General features: G+C 39.6%; 2 protein-coding genes across 6 annotated transcripts; one reads left to right on the top strand and one right to left on the bottom strand.

The window, feature by feature from the left end:
* Positions 1-92: 92 nt before the first annotated feature.
* On the top strand, positions 93-14,771 carry LOC143187286 (uncharacterized). 5 transcript variants are annotated; one of them, XR_013003178.1, is made up of 5 exons: positions 93-545; positions 4,492-5,402; positions 7,561-8,002; positions 10,014-10,380; positions 10,819-14,771. XR_013003178.1 is itself a non-coding variant. In XM_076391387.1 (4 exons), the coding sequence occupies exons 2-4, from the start codon at positions 4,734-4,736 to the stop codon at positions 10,301-10,303; spliced, it is 1,401 nt and encodes a 466-aa protein (XP_076247502.1). In that variant the 5' UTR covers positions 93-782; positions 4,492-4,733; the 3' UTR covers positions 10,304-14,771. The 5 variants fall into 5 exon arrangements, 1 of the variants encoding a protein (XP_076247502.1); XR_013003180.1 differs by having other exon boundaries at positions 93-782; positions 12,171-14,771; XR_013003177.1 differs by having other exon boundaries at positions 93-782.
* Positions 14,626-16,777, bottom strand: LOC143187254 (pseudouridine-5'-phosphate glycosidase-like). The gene is made up of 7 exons (XM_076391344.1): positions 16,773-16,777; positions 16,020-16,278; positions 15,574-15,936; positions 15,160-15,499; positions 14,956-15,080; positions 14,782-14,841; positions 14,626-14,718 (listed from the first exon to the last, which is right to left on the bottom strand). Exons 2-7 carry the CDS (start codon positions 16,254-16,256, stop codon positions 14,626-14,628), a joined length of 1,218 nt encoding a protein of 405 aa, XP_076247459.1. The 5' UTR covers positions 16,257-16,278; positions 16,773-16,777.
* Between the last annotated feature and the right edge of the window lie 237 nt (positions 16,778-17,014).

Genomic DNA, 17,014 nt, shown 5'->3' with positions numbered 1-17,014 from the left:
AACCGAAACAGGAGTGTCGGTCTCCGTCGGCTCGGTGGTCGCGCTGTCTGTCGCCGACACTGTGCAGTGCGAGTCAGTCCGGTTGCCTACCTCGGGCGCTGTTGACAACCACCCCTGTGCGCGAGGAACTCCTGATTCGCTAGCTGTCTTCCTGTCTCCTCTACGGTGCTCGTCCAGATGATCGTTCCTTCTCGCGCGTTTTCCACCAGGGAGACCTCGTCGCGTCTTCATCCTTTAGCTGTTACCAGACTAAGACGCTAGGCGTGATTCGATCGTGTGAATCGGTTACAAGGAAGGCGAACTACACGATAACTTTAGTTTCGAAACGCGAAAGGTATATTTGAGAGTAGTGTCGTTTCGTTATGCGATACGACTGTTGGTCCGTTGATGAGCAGTCGACCGCCAGCAGCGACACGAACATCGAGAGGATCGAGGAGACGACGCAGTACATAGGGAGTGGACGGTGGTCCAAGGAGAAGATGAGAACAGGAAGGTGGAACCGCCCGCGATCATGGTGGTGAACGGAGTCGCGAGACGTAGCAGAGGTAAACGACGAAAGCAATCGTCGCTGGCATGAACGACGAGGACAACAGTCCCGAGGACGCTCGCGGCGATGATGGTTATAGACGTGACGTGACGACCACGTTTGTGCCCGTCTCGGCGACTGTACGCTCGTCCAGACTATTCCTGCTTTATCGCGATGCTTGTGATCGTTCCATTAACGACAATGTGTGTGTCAGATCGACGGTATACCGTTTGAATCATCTTCAGCGCGCCTAAAGGTTAGTAGCAAAGTCAGACGGGCCTCGAAATGCCTCTCTTTCCACTCTTTTCCTGATTCTCCCTTCCTCCCGACACTTCCAGTGGCAGGGGAGAGAAAACACGTGTGTACGGTGCAGAAAATCGTCGAGGACGCTGTCTCTCTTTTCTGCGTCCATGGAAACCCCAAGGTAGTACGCTACAGGGTCTCCCCTAAATAGCATACTTCAATGGCAATTATATTTCCATAGTTTCATCAAAGAAACCTTATTTAACGTAACTTCGCGATCAAGCGTTAAGATATTGTGACCGAGTAGAAGTTGAAACCATCGAGGTGGGGCCGTGACAGTGGAGGTGTTGAAAAAATTCGCGGGAAGAAAAACGAAAGGAAGGAAAGCGGCAATAAATTCCTTCGGGAAGGTCGGGAGGAGGATTGCATAACGTCACCCCTTTCTTCCCCTTCTCGCTTTGCTCCCTCAGCTCTCCCTTCTCCATTCTCCCGTGGCTCCAGTTCTCTATTTCCCTATGAGCAAATTCTTTCTCAAAAGGGTAACAAACATTCACGCTAATGGTTAATTAAAAGCTGTTTCAAAGCGAGTCCTTCCTCTTCCTGGGGTGCTACCAACCCGTTTCGACAGCTCGCCAGAAGAAAGGTATTTAATTAAAAAAAAAACTGCGCGATTTATTCCCTGCAGAGCTAACCACGATATTGTTTAATTCGCCGAACAAGTTCTTCTCTATTTTTCGTGGAAGAGAACAGCGAAAGAAGAAGGAAGGAAGGAAGGAAAAGGGATATGGAGAGCGCAAAGATCGATCCTTTAGTGCCTTTCCATCAGCATTGCGTGGAATGTGGCTGGACGTTGACCAGGACGTTGACTGTACATAAACGATTTTATGGCAATTGTTAAAGAAAAATCTATATGTTAACATGTTTTACCACTAGAATAACGAAGAAATGAATCAGGATGCACGTATCTCGCTCTTTAGGTTTCAGTGTACGCTGAATAATAAATATGCTCTTGGAGACCCAAGTCGTCCAATTATAGGGTACGATATACCCATGTATATTGTCCTAAGTCCTTGGCGCTCCAGGGTGTATCACGATCTGTGGTGTATTAAATTCTTGACGGTAAACTTTATAACACACGTTCCGTGGCATCCAGTATTCAAGTATTGCATTACCAATTCTTCTACGTTGGTTATTTTTTTTCTGCACACAGGTTTAATAATCCAGTAGGTGTCCAATAACATGTCGTTTAGAAATATCTCAAGATTTTTGGGCTAATGAAGTCTAGTATCTAAGTGCGGCAACCAAGGAGTTTATCCGTCCACTCCAGTCGCTTTTCTCCTGGTGTATTCGCCGCGAGCAAGCGCGGAGGGCTTAAACGATCGATGAGCCCTTAACTTTCTTCCGTGTTTCATTACAATACACTACTCGGCGGACCCGTATGCAACATCGGTGCACCGAAAGAGCACTCTTTAGAAGCGTGAATAGTCAATAGAACGCGCTCGAACAGGAGACCCTCCCGGACCATCTCTCCTCGGATCGTCGCGAATCTATCGGCGACGAGATTTCCCTCGTCTCACCCCTTCTGTTTACTCTTTTTCTTTTCTTAGATTCGTGTATGTTGGTGTACGTGCATTCTGGAGTACACGATACATGTACCGCCTCTCGCCTTCACGTGTTTATCTATGCACCGTAGGTGCATATATTCTGACCCGAGCTCGAGCACTCTGTTGTTCAGTGATTCCCAACTCTACAAGAGGCTACGTGCCTACGTCTTCGATTCGTGCCAAGAATTCGAACCCGTTAATTTGGATGCACACAAGGTGCCCTGGTAATCGGCGGTATCGTTTCGACAGATCGTGATTTTGTGCAAAATGCGTCTTCCTCGAGCGCAACAAATATAATTTTCCGCTTTTTTGCCCATATTTGTTTGTGTTTCTACGTGCAACTGTGTCTTTAATCATTCAAGCATAGAAGGCCGTAGCAATCGCGTAAATCCAGCGCATAGATCTTCATCTTGCTCGTTGAAATTTGCTCTTTGAATCGCTTGAAAACTTGGGGGTAGCAAATAAAGTGTAAAAGAAGAGCAAGAACCACTGCCTTAAAAGAGGCGAAAAGTGTGCAACACCTAAATAAGGAACGCAACGCAATTTACCGAAATAAGCTAGAAAGGTATTCGAAACAGAGATAAAATCATATTTTCTCTGCGCCGAAAATGTCACTAAATGCGGATTTTCCGTTTTATCGTGGCTTGATGACTTAGACTCGCTCGATATTACCTATGGAGATAGAATCGCTGGTTGGTTCGATTTCGCATGGCATGAAACGGATATTTATTAGAACTTTTACGTAATATAGGACTAATAGGTGGGGGAAGTATTCTATTTGCTGCTCTGAACCTTATTAATGAGATAGGTATCTGTAATTCTGGGGAACATTTACGAGATGACATTTCGAAACACCCACTAATGTTTAGATATTTTCTTCATAATTATATCTGTCGAGGTACTCGGTAAGGATTATTCATTTGAATTTGATGAATTCTTCATTAGAAATGACCTGTTGCAAGAAATATTTGGTATATACTTTTTGATTTAGTTAAAGAATAGAAATATTAGAAAGTAGGAATTGAAAATGTCACCCTGCACACGCAATCCTAAGCTATAAATGTTCCATTAATACCAGTGATAGTCACAGCATGGTATTTCGAACACTTCTGCCGGTACATTCGAGAATGCTTCTATTTACGGTAGTACACTTATTTTAAAAATACATCTCCATTTACGATGACGTTTCTGATTTCCTTTTGCATGACCAGATACCGTTCCTTCTGTTTCAAATTAGAGAGGAGTATTTGGTTCGACGCAAGAGATTAATAGGACTCGAACCCACGATTCTACCTTGTTGTTTCTACTAAAAATAATGTGATCCATGACTGAATCGTCATCCGAGGTCTAAAGATTTTGTCTCCAAACCTTTAACATTAACACCTTATTACGCCGTTGACAATAGTTATAAAAAACTAATGAATTTAGATATCGACTTGTCTCTATTGCTCGCGCTAGTTATTTCGTCGTGTTTCTCTGGATGGAAAGGTAAGCGCGGGACGCGTGACTAACTCGTGAGACGGATCGATAACAGAATCGCCTATTGCACGCCACAACTGTCAGAAAGAAATACAATTTTGCAAGAGAACGCCTGCCGAGTCTGTTCGTGCTTGTTTCTAAGCACTACATTGCTTTAACGTGATCTCTCACGACTAATAATTACTCCCTGTATCTACGCGATTGCTTCGGAAAATTCAGCGAAAAAGTATAACAGAGCAAATTTAGCTCTATGTACTTCATTAGAGTCATCAATGGAGTTCAAAGAATGAAAGAAAATAAGTTTTCGTGCTACAGTCTTCGTGCTACAGCCGAGGTACAGTCTTCGAGATAAGTAGATTCTCCTAGCACTGGTCAGACGCCAATGCTCGTTCTAGCGGCATAATCTACTAACGTGACAATCCTGTTTGATCTCTGTCCAAACTGTTCCCAGGTACATTTGTCCCTAATCAACCCATTAACCCATAGAATCCAATCGACCAATATGCTGAACGGTATTCGGTAGATTATCCAGACAGCAATCGTGTCTAATTATATTCAGAATATGTCTGAGTCTAAGCAGCCGTTTACCGTAGGGACATCACCTTTTGACGTGCTTCACTGTTTGTATTGGATGTGCAGGAACGAAAATCGCAAGAGGCCGTATTAGAAGCGGAGAAACGGAGAGGATTACGATGAACAGACTGTTCCTATCAGGGCGCATACGGCGGCGGGTCGCGTGACACGCGCCGTTTCCTCGGACCACTTCTCTCGTCCAAGTTTCTTTCGGTCGGTTCAATCTAGCCGGCACTCTCCACAATCTTCTACTAGCCGGTATATAATCCTTACGACGAGGGTACGCGTACAAGAGGAGGCACGATAGTATGACGGTGATGCTGCTGCAACGTTCAGCCACCCCGCAGTCGACGCACAGCCAAAAGACAGCGAACAAGGACTGCACCGTGAAAACGTCCTTCCTATTTCTGCTGGACAATCGTCGCCAGCAACAATATTCGACGGATACGATTACCACTACTACAACTAGCCACAACATCAACAATAGCAACAATACCAGCGCTCTGAAAGGAAACAACAGAAGAGAGAGTCGTTGGTCGTTCGTCGCTCAAGAGACGGCGACGTCGGTGACGGCCCACGGACGCGCCAACTGTGGCCAGGACGTCGCGATGCGATATTACCGGCTCTGGATCTACACCTGTAACTTGGTGCTGCTCGGTAGCGCGCTCGGCTTCGCTACCGCGGTCTCACGAACACTTTTGTTCACCAGTGATCCACGCCGATACGTGGTGCCAGGTGTACCGCGTGCATTCGACCCGACAGCGCTCTACGCCTACCTGGCTCTGGCCACGCAATTGGGCCTAGTACAATTATTGGGCTGCATCGCCGCCAGAAGACTCAGCGCGAGGCTTCTGAACGCCTACTGGGTCCTCCTACTGGCGCTCCTCTTTGGCGACGCCGTCATAGGAGTCGCCTGGGTCTTTCGATTCGAAAGAATGCGTGTCGAGCTTAGACCCACACTCAGACAACGACTGCAGGTCAGTACTCTTCATTTTATACCTTACCAGATACCTTATTAAATCATCGAAGGAAGTCATAACCTACTCTACACGAACGATGTTCTTCTATACTTGAATTATTTTATATCGACTAAATGTTGGGGGACACAGACCTTCGCGAACAATACCCAAGTTATATTTAGGAACGAAGGAAGAAATCTTCCCTTCCAGAGGCAATTATATACGACACCGAGGGGAAAGCAGTCGTTAAAACGCAATATAAGTGGCTCGTTTTGGCAATGCACGAATTGGTAATATAGCGATCAAGCGTCACCCAATAGATTTCACCGTCTTGTGGCAGAATAAATCCACTCGAAACGATTCGAGCCAATTCGAGCACCTTTACCCGAACACCCTATCAGTCCATACTTTCGCCTTTCTTTCTCTCAAATAACTAACAATAAAACACGATCATAGAAAGCTTTCCAAGCTGCTCGCTACTCGACGTCTATACATAGCAGACGGGAATAATTTAAAAGATTCGTTGCTCAATCAAAGTTTTCCCACCTTCGATCCTCTATGCTTGAATTCGTTCGATGCGAAGCAGGTCTGAAAAACGAATCCATGGAGGGGATGCGTTAAGGTGGAACTTCAATGTCACGAAAAGAGGAGTGAAATCAATTTCCCTGAAGATGCGAGCTACGATCGACGAAGAATTGTGGAGGCGTAGTCCCTCTTATTAAGAAGTAACATTCAATATAATATCAACCATCGGAAAGAATAAGTTCGTCTTGCAATTTCATTAGAGGCACAAGACTATAATTAATGAAGGCTGTTTTGCATTTATTTTATAATTATAATTTAATGATCGTTTCAATCGAGAAACGATAGACTATGAATAATATTCTACCGTAGCTAGTATACGATCTATTTATAAACGAGTATTTACGTACCATACCTACTTCTTGGCAATTTTGTACTTCCTCGCGTCGACACTTGACATTAAGCTGCTTGATACATGATTTACGAATTTAAGAAGACACGGTTCAATGAATACTTATATGTATAATATCAGGATGTTTATCATTGAGGATACTTGCGCTCCTCTATATCTGATAACATATTAAATATGTCAGATTAATACCCTGATTTTGGACACCCAACAAGATTCATCAATCATTGATACCAGGAATGTAAAATGATATCATTGGCTACAATCGTGAGTTATTCATTTCTCAAGACTTTTACTTTCTTATAAACGATAAAGACCGTTTAGTGAATCCTTAAACATGGACTGACAGTTTTAATCGAGGCTGTTGGCTTCTTATCGAGCGGAAACAACATGAAACTTTAAGTGAGTTCGGAAGGCCTAAATGGTATGAAATTTTTATCAATCGGTGCACTAATGTATTATGGCATGATTGCAGCTTTTATCGGAAATCTTGCTTATCTATCGCTTTCATGTACTCAATTGAGTAAAGTGGTTTTCATAAGTAGAAAGAGCATTTTATCATGAAAAATATTTTCACTACGATTCAAGAGGTAAGTTCTGATAAAAGTAACGTAAATCTTGGGTAATCATATTCCGAAAGGAATATGAAAATTTAGCACAATTTCGTGGGTATTTCACATGTTTCCAATTAAGAGATGTTCAAGCTGTTCACAGTTCGTCTCGATACCATCACGATAAAAAATCAGTGTAATCAACAATACCAATCTTCCAACAGTTTCACCTCGTTTCTCTTTCCGTATCTGCAGTCATTATTCTTAGCCCCGTTCTTATCTAGGTCGATCGCATAATCGACGGAAAATGTGCGTGCCCCCGGATAATCGACCTGGATACGTCATTCGGGACCATAGGGTCGCCCTCGTAAAAGCTCCACCCTCTTACCAAAACTTTCTCGTGTTATATTCGTTATCGTACCCCCGTAACTAGTCGTATAACTCAAAATAAGATAACTCATTGCTCGAAGACAAGTCTAAATTGTAGAGTAAACTATCTAGACAAGTCTCGAATAAAAGATCGATCTACTGTTACTTTAGGAGTCACGCTATAATTTCCATTCAAGCGAGGCACGCATAAATGTAAGTTTGCAGATGAAATGGCATGCACTCCGAATTGACAGCGTTTCGGGTTGCGGACTTCCCGGTTCTTTGACCGCGTTCATGTATTTATAGTGTTCTATTTCTGCCACAGATGGAATACGGCAAAGATCTACGATTCAGCGAGCAGTGGGACAGGTTGCAGAAAGGGTTCGCGTGTTGCGGAATAACTGGACCCAGAGACTTTGGCTCCCGTTGGCCCTCAACGTGTTGCGGGCCCACAGCCAACGTTAGTGACACTTGCCAGCAACCATATGCGAGGGGTTGTGAGGAATTTCTAATGCGATGGCTCAGAAAGACGGCTGATCTGCTGTTCGTACTCGGTTTCTGCGTAATTGCGTTCGCGAAACTCTGCTTCCTGGGAATACTACGCTACGAGATAAGGGAGATGATACAGAAAATACGGCTACTTCGTGAACCACCACCACCCGCAACTACACTCGCTCAACCGCCATTCTCTCAGGTGATGCCGGAAGCAACGAATAACGGAAGCATAGTTAGACGCACCACCTTGACTAATGCTGTCACTCCTTCCGGTGAGTCGACTATAGTATGAGACTATAATTATGAGACACTTTGTCGCCACAATAAGGACACAAATTCGTAGATGTTTCAACTCTTACTAGAGTTCCAGTTGAAGAAGAGAACGGTAGGGCACCCAAGTGTCGAGGGTCAAGAACTGAGAAACTGTATAGGTGGTTCTCCTAAAACTTCTGGTCAATAGTTTAGTTTAGAACTGTAAAATTGAAGGAACTTGACTAACTATAAAAAACGAAACTTTAAGACAGTAGAGTTTGTCTAGCCGTATGTCAAAGGAAATAATGAATTTATTAAGGTCGTCTGTCGGTTTCTTTCTCGCTCTTTCTCGCTCTTTCTCGCTCTTTCTCGCTCTTTCTCGCTCTTTCTCGCTCTTTCTCGCTCGTTGAGTCTAGAAGGGAACCCTCCTGCCTGCATACGATTGGCTTCACAGTCACTAGTACTTCCAGAGATTTGCCGAAAAGATCGAATTAACAGTGAAAACCTAACAGTTAGTAATTGGATGAGATCAAAGTTAACTGAACACGGTTAACTGACGCGACGTCAACGAGAATTGGAAACGAAAGGCAATATAATAGCGTCTCATAAAAGATCTCCAGCTTAGAGAAACTTCTTGACCTCCTCAAGACATTTTCGAAAACTTAGAACAGAATTCATAGATTTCAATTTAAGAAACACTTGCCCAGAAAGAAAACTGTAGTAACTGAAAAGATTGAAGATCTGAAATTGCTGGAAATAACGAGGATATAAAAGCATAATTCTACGTACGGGTCCCTTTGGTTTCACTCGGAGTAGAACTAGGACGTTGCATGCTCGAGGATAATAAGTATTTAGCGCTCGGTAGTATCCGTGTCTGCAATTATATGTCCGAAAGCGAATTTTAGCTTTAATCGTAGCTAAGAAAATGTTTGGTAGCAACCAGCTCGAGTCAAAGGCCATACGTTCAGACGATAAGCGCACGGTCTCTAGTATCGCTAAATTCATGTACCTATTGTTCAAAATTCGTTACGATTTCTAGTCACTAATTTTCAATATCTTTACCTATGTTACTGCCTATCAAAGGCAGAATAATATCCTGCTTTGCACATAGATCATATCAGCCCGACCTCATTCCTAAAAACTAGTAATTATCCTTCAGTCTTCAGGCGAGATATCACGTGAAAAGTAGCACGTGCATAAAGAGTAGCCGTCACAACCGTAAAAATGAATAGGTAATTGCCGCGAGGAACCGAAAAGAATGACTGGATTCGAGCTCCACCTTTACGACTAAGCCGTATTCATTGTCGTTCTCGATCTCATCGAGGCGCATTTGCATCAGTATCTTTGTAAACCATTAGCGAGCTTAATCTGTACCGTGCTATGACGTTAAATCAGTAACAAACTTTTACTGAAGTTTCTCACCGATCCCGGTAATTATTCTCACGATTCGCTCGTTTTCCCGACTCTTCCAACACCTTCAAGCAGCCGCTGCGTTGCACATAAAATAATTTATGAACCTGTCTATGGCGTGAGCAATTGGTGGACGTAAATTTTTGAAAGAATAGTGCTAGAATAGGAAGACTTATTTATACAGAGTTCATTCGGTGTTCCCAACCGGAATCGTTGTTTAGCGGTTGAAGGGAAACGTGTCTGTTTATCCTTCATTTGACGAAGCTTTTGCGTGTAAATTAAAAGTACGTTACAACAATACATATCCCTGTAATGTTTGTGATAGTAAATTATAAAAGAGTAAAGCTTGCTAGGTATATATCGAAAGTTATCTCCTTTAAACATCATTTGCATCTGTTTTTTATTGATCAATAATTTCTTTAATCATTTTATCTCTTATCTACAATTAGATTATATGCTTATAAAGAATGAGACCGATCGAAATTTAGATCCATCAAGTAAATAAGATTGAATCGAAAGATACACGTAATAGCAGTTAAGGAAAAGATAGGAAAATTGTCAGGCCAAAGTCAAGAAGAATTAAAAAAAGTGGATAATTAGTAAGGAAAGTTTTGGTTACAGGAAATGCATCGTTGCTGCTGCAAACGGACGAGTGCAACGCCGGAAGGCACCCCCTATTGGCGAACAATCTTCAAGATGGAGGTGCAGACAGCGACACGAACAGCCACTGTGCCCTGATTCTCGAGGAAACGACACCCACATCGGCTAACCATAACTGTAACAACGCACGCGAGAAAAGCAACGGCAACAACAACTACGAGATGCGCGAGTTCAACAGAAGGCTGTTGCTGTCGAACGGTGGTAGCCCAGCCACGGGGATAACTGCTGGCGGTCAGAGTAGGCGCACCTGACTATGGAAGTGGTGGCGAAACACCTCGAACCGTCTCCTCTACAGGAGCAACCGCTCCGCCGAAATCACCGTCTATAAGTAAGAAAACAACTGCACGCGGCTGAATTTCGAGAAAGCTGATAGAGAGGCGAGCCGCTCTTCGGATTCCATTCGGTCAAGTATAGAGGTGTTCCAGGAAACCGAGGGCTGGGATGGGAGGGATGTGCCATCGAAAATACTTCAAATTATGATCCGTCTGAAACGGTTTCGAAAAGTCTGGCTAACTCTGTTTTCTGGAACACCCTGTATATAGGATATTCTCGTTATCAATAGCCTGTGCTTGTCTTATATGGGAGTGGTATAAGACAAGTCAGAATATTTTTTCTTACGAAGAATACAATGGCACAAAGCTTGTGAATTTTTTGGATATGTTCAATACGGATTTTTCGAGTATTCTTCGTAAAGAGGAATACTTCGTGCCACTCTTCTCTGGGAGAAAAACAGCGACTATCAATAAACTGAACACCCTGTATACAGATCGTTCGTGAGCTGTCCGAGCAGAAAACCAGCGACGACAAAAACGGAGAACCAAGAAGGAACTTTTTATAATTTCATAGTGCTGGGAGAACGACCGAGTTACATACAATAATTAGATCCTAATGTACAAAATGGAAGAATCAATTTTTCAATCGAAACGATCGGAAGCGTACCATTCGAAGTGACAATATCACGCTTTTAGAAAATGGTAGCATAGTCGAAAAGCAAATCGAGGATATACTATTTCAAGTATTGATTTCTCTGTATCCATAATCCGCGTCTGTACGAGCTTCTCGAATCACGACCATTCGTTGGGCCTTTGCGTGCAATTTAAGCAGCAAATCTGCTCCAAAAATCATTTCAATGAAATTCTACCATAAATTTCGGCTTAAATCGGTCACATTACTACGTAAATATACGTGCGTATATTTTCTGCACGCACATACGTTTCCTGTTAGATCTTTCCCTTTGCGAACAGCTGGCAAGTCTGAAATGTGTCTGAACCGGACTTATGACATAGGCTGAGCTTTAGCAACAGACTACTGGGGGACTGACACCGTTAATATTTTTCTATCGACCCCTATTATAACGAATAAAGAATTCGTTTCGTCAATGGAGGAGGCAGTCGTCTTATTTTCTTACAGCGAAAAGTTCTCCGTGGAAGATGTTTCAAGTGTTTGATAGAGCTATTAGATGAAAGGGGACAAAAAGAAAATCGATTAAAAGATCGACAGGAAATTGTCAGTTTGCCTGGTTCCCCTTAGAATGGATACAGAGTACTCGTGCTTTCTCCATCGAATTCATTTTCATAGATGTAATGGATAGGGTGTATATTGGTTTCCCAAATATTCACAGAGTAAAAAGACAGTTTGATCCGATTAAAAATAGACAGTTTTTTCGTCAAGCTATCGTTTATTCACAGATAGAGGGTTGCTCGAATTAGGGATTATGATGCCGATAGAATCAAGCCTAAAGAAATGTCTAAAAATTTCAAAGATACCCACATAATTGTGAATTTCACAACAATACTGATAGAACTTCCTGTTTAATTGAGAAATAGATAGTTAAACAGATGAAACGACAAATAATAAGTTTTGAAACGGCAATTAACAAGCGGGATTATCACGAACGAAGAATACAAAGTATTTATATCGCGAGGATGGATTAGATGTTCTCTGATTCGAGCATCGCAAACAAGGAAAGACTGCAACGATGAAAGTAGCTGGTGAAATTAAGACCCAGCCTACTCGAAGTAATTGAGTAACTGCATCTATGTTTTTGTTTTCTTCAAAATGGATTTGTGGATCAGAAATTTCGAATGTTTCTAAACATTCAAATTACATATGTTACAGGGATAGCACACGATTGAATTGCAAGCTTGAAATTTCGAATTGCATGTCTTTCCTGCGACATCGTTTCGCCGTGAGTGGATAATTTGCACAAAATACTACTGATGTGCAAAATAGATTTCCTTTCGTGCGATAACATACAGTAGACATTAAAACGAATACATATTGCGAAGCAGAAGGAGGACAATAGCGAAAACGAGAAAACACGTCGAAACTGCACAAAAAAAATAGAATAAAGCTTTGCCACATCCGAACTCTTTTAAGATCCACGCGTATTTATTATACGGTCTTTCCGTCCTTGCACGGTCGATGAAAGCAATTACTTTTGTAAGTTTATTTTTAGCGGGAAATTTCCTAATATTCTGACCTTCGAATCAAAAGAAGCCAAGGGCAATTACTGATATCATACAATACTGATTTTTACATAAATCATTTGAGCAATATATCATGATCTATCATAACTACTGTTATAGTAATGGAGAAACGTTTGTAGCTGTGTCATGACAAATGAACGTGTAAATAATTAGCAAACAATGTCCTATTTTCCACGCAATGTTTCAACAAAAACTATCCGTGACAAAGTTATTTACGATTAAACTTGAGCGTTCGGTACCGCGTAGATATATCAAAGGTTAATCGCTTATCGTCACGCAAACATTTTTTCTTCGTTTTTCATATAGTATTCATTACATCCCTTTCTTGTTCTCCAAAACTATCTCCTGATAAGTTATCAAAGAACGGTGGTTAAAATAGAATGTGGTATATTGCTGCCAAATCGATTCTTCCCATGGAACAGGACTATAAAAATCAGATTTTCTTTTTGACGAGATATACAATTAGTGTGAAACGAAAAACACGAAGAGAAAAAGAGGTTCTCTGCCGTGAGTGGCAGATGACGTACCATAAAATTCCTATAATTCTTTTTATATGTATATGAAGAAATGACACGCGGCGCGAGTAGTCTGTATTGATTTCGTGCTGTAGGTCAGTAAATGAAAATTAAAGGATAACGATACTCGAAGGAAATATTGGCTTCCTAGTTAGGATTAAATCAACTTATAGGATTATACACATTTATGAACGCAAAGATAATGGATTATACACGTATTAGTAGACTGTATATATAGCGGTGTATGGTAGAGCATATATTAAGTGTCGATCGTCTGCTTAAGAAAAAATCACAATTCATCGTTCCTGCCCCCTATCGAATTTCAATACTATATCAATTTTCTGTTAATGTTCACTCTGTTAACGTAACCAAGATAACAATCTCACAGCTGAAAAGTGTGAAGCTGTGTGCCTAATCGTTAGATTCTAAAGAATTTGATCTTTTGTCTTTCTCACACTATTATATCAGTCTGGACAACAGGGTATCATTAGCATCGTTATCGCGAACATCATGAATAAAACCGTTTGTTGAAAAGAACACGTTAATGAATGATTGCGATCGTTCAATCGATAAACAACTTTTGACAGTGCGCGTCCTTTTCTCAGTTCAACACAATGCCATACGAGTTTTTAATGTTGAGAAATTCCACGTTCTAGCCAGAGGTTCTTTCTTAATCAGACAATCGAGAATATATCGTTGAATGTACTAAGTTATCATGATAATACGAAAGCTTACACCTCGCAGACATACAGCCTCTGCCACTAAATGTATATAAAGGATATATATACATACATATGTGTACAACGGAGGGATAGCATAAATTGATTGATTTTTAATCGATCGTTTTAGGAGGCAACCATGTTACCATAAGCCGCCCAGTAAAACGAAAATCTGTACACACTACCTTTGTTTAGAGTAAGCTATCGTGTTAACTTTCCCTGAATGGAATAATACGTATACGGTTCCCCTTACACTTTCTTTTTCTCATCTTTTTCATTCATTTTCACTCGATTAGTTATAAAACCCGTAAGTCGTGTGCTCGTAAAACAAATGGAGGACTTCGTGTCTCTATATTTTTACGCAAATATGTCCTGACAATTATACTGATCTCGTAAAGTCAGAAAAGCTTTAACGGTTCAAATGTGTAGTAATTTGTAACTGATCGATATTTAAATGTAATATCGTATATCGAGAAAAAATGGGAGAGAGCTTTGAATAGTGCCTGCTTAAAAAAGACCCAACTGTATCTGTAAATGGTTAGATATGGTACGTACGTTGTTTCGTACCTGGTAAATTCTATAGGAATATCGTAGCCAAGTATGGGAAAAAGCGTGTGATGATACAAATTTCATTAATTATTTTAACGAATTCTGCATATTATTGTATACAACGAAATAGTGTTAATATCGATTGTTTTAACAAATTCATAGAAACACCATGACTTAGAAAACTGATTCAGTTAAACTATTCTAGTTCAAAATATACTATTTCCCTATTCTATTACTCTACGAGTTATAAACATCTGATTATGTGATTGAGTACAATTACACCACTTTTTCCCATACTACACTATGAGTTCATACTATTCAATATTCTTAAATGTACATAAAACCTATGTGGTCGTAATTGTATGTAAATACTGTTAAACGTTCTATAACTCTTCTGAAATATGAATACAAGAAAAATTGGTTATTTAGTATAATTCTGACTTAAGACTTGACTTACTTTTATCTGAGATTCCTTCACTTGTACTGTGGTGTCCATCATAGCACCGCCAATTACAACCTGTGTCAAATGAATTATGTAATTAGAATAGGAAAAAACAATATTACTTTTTTAAAAAATACGACTGATGCCTCAATAACATATTTTAAAAATCTTCATTTTATGAAAACTTACTGGATTTTTTTCTAGCATCAGAATGCATTTTGATACAGAACTGTTGAAAAAACTCTGACATTTTTCACTAAAATGAACAGCAATTTCTGCTGCCATATTTGCATTATTTTCTATGAGTGCCATATCTGCAAAGAGAAAAAATATAGTGTATATTTTCCTTTGATTTAATTTTACATTAAGAAATTTACTCATAAACATACTTACTGGCCTGAAGAGATTGACCATGTGTAATTTTGCTTACTTCTTCTAACAAAAATGGAGTTACATTTTTTCCAATTATACCTTTACATTTTGCATTTTCTAAGGCTTTACATATTACCAACTCCATTTCTTTTGAATTTAATGCATATTGTTTAGGAATGGAAACAGCAAATAACAATCCTGTTTGAAGACCTAATTCCCTTTGAGCTTTCAAAATGTTTGCTGCTTCTTTTGAATTTGAAACTTTATGTGGTACTGTTATTTTGTTAAATGTTTCTGTACAGTAAAATGCTGGGAAATGGTTTGTTTCACCAATTTTTATAACTGGAACTCCTTGAGTTTCCTACAAAGGAATATAAAACATTATACAAACTGTTTATTATAAAAGATTTGTATCATATAAAACAGTATACTAACTAGATATTCTAAAGTTTTTTCAATATCTAAAATAGATTTAACACCTGAACACACAACAGCTACAGGGGTACGTCCAAGTTCTATTAAATCAGTACTAATGTCAAATGTTAATTCTGCTCCACGGTGAACACCACCAATACCTCCTGTTGCCATTATTTGTATACCTGATAAATTTGCTAACAACATTGTTGCACTAACAGTTGTTCCTCCATTTAACTTTTGTGAAACAATTGATGATATATCTCTACGTGAACACTTAATAGTTTTTGCAAAATCAGCTTGAGCCAAGATCTCTAACTGATCCTGATTTAAACCAATGCATATTTGTCCACTTAAAATTCCTATAGTTGCAGGCACAGCACCCTAAAGAATGTACAAAAATTTGATGTGAAGCATCTTCTATAGCATATCTTTAGGAAAACTGAAACAAAGTGGAAAAAATTTACTTTTGCTCTAATGATATTTTCAACTTTCACAGCTGTCCTTAAATTATCAGGATAGGGCATTCCATGAGTAATAATTGTAGATTCTAAAGCCACAATTGGTAATCCATTCTTCTTTGCCACTTCCACATCATGTCCATAAACAAAAGCAGTACTCTTGCTATTTAATTGACAATTGTTGAAATTAAGTTTGTTGAATTTCCCAAACAATTTTTCAGCATTCCTCCACTGCATCTTCATATTTTTAAATGTATACAGGTAACTGTAAAATAACTATGTACAATGTGCTGTTTTAATGAACGATGACATAGCAATATCACCAAGTAAACAAAAGTTCTATAAATTAAAAAAAATACGAAAATTGCGTATGGCTAACCTTAGCAGATCGCGTTATCGTAGTATATAGATAAATATATTTATTATTGAAAAATATTACTTTATCCTAACTTATTTGATTCAATGTATAAAGTCGATAATAGATCTTTTCGATTTATCGAATTCATGCAATAACGATTCTACTGAAAAAATCGATTTTCAAATCTATACACAATTATATACATGTATTTCGGTAGCATTCTGCATGTAAAAAAATGTTACTTGAAACTAATTATTTACCGATTACTTGATTTTGAAATGATTCATAAAAACCCTAGTATTTTATAAATTTAATTCTAATTAAATAAATAAACAATGTAAACGAACATAACAGCGAATGAAACAATGTCATAAATGTTCTAAAAGACATTCAAATAATACTTCTGTTCGTTGTATTCCACTAAAGTATGTCAAAATCTTCATTATAGAAGCTGCTGAACGACATTACTTAGTAAATGTATTCATCTTCTTTGAATAAATAGAAAATATTGCACTTTGATCTAGGAAAATCAGGAACGTATCAGTAGAAAAAAATCTGTATATCGTGATCGCGATATTTTCAATTGTGTTAGATTCATCTACCTGTTCGAAAAAAACGGAAAAATTCTTACACAAGAATAGAT

The sequence above is a fragment of the Calliopsis andreniformis genome, unplaced genomic scaffold, assembly GCF_051401765.1.
Source record: "Calliopsis andreniformis isolate RMS-2024a unplaced genomic scaffold, iyCalAndr_principal scaffold0022, whole genome shotgun sequence".
Taxonomy (NCBI): Eukaryota; Metazoa; Arthropoda; class Insecta; order Hymenoptera; family Andrenidae; genus Calliopsis; species Calliopsis andreniformis.
Note: the sequence above shows the minus strand (reverse complement) of the source record. Positions and strands in the feature narration are given on the sequence as shown.

Excerpts from the sequence above, each read along its gene's own strand:
- LOC143187286 (XM_076391387.1), top strand. The coding sequence starts at position 4,734 with ATGACGGTGATGCTGCTGCAACGTTCAGCCACCCCGCAGTCGACGCAC. Across the intron at positions 5,403-7,560 it reads CACTCAGACAACGACTGCAG|ATGGAATACGGCAAAGATCT; the intron begins GTCAGTACTCTT and ends TTTCTGCCACAG. Across the intron at positions 8,003-10,013 it reads TAATGCTGTCACTCCTTCCG|GAAATGCATCGTTGCTGCTG; the intron begins GTGAGTCGACTA and ends TTTTGGTTACAG.
- LOC143187254 (XM_076391344.1), bottom strand. The coding sequence starts at position 16,256 with ATGAAGATGCAGTGGAGGAATGCTGAAAAATTGTTTGGGAAATTCAAC. Across the intron at positions 15,937-16,019 it reads AAAATATCATTAGAGCAAAA|GGTGCTGTGCCTGCAACTAT; the intron begins GTAAATTTTTTC and ends TACATTCTTTAG. Across the intron at positions 15,500-15,573 it reads AAAAAACTTTAGAATATCTA|GAAACTCAAGGAGTTCCAGT; the intron begins GTTAGTATACTG and ends ATTCCTTTGTAG.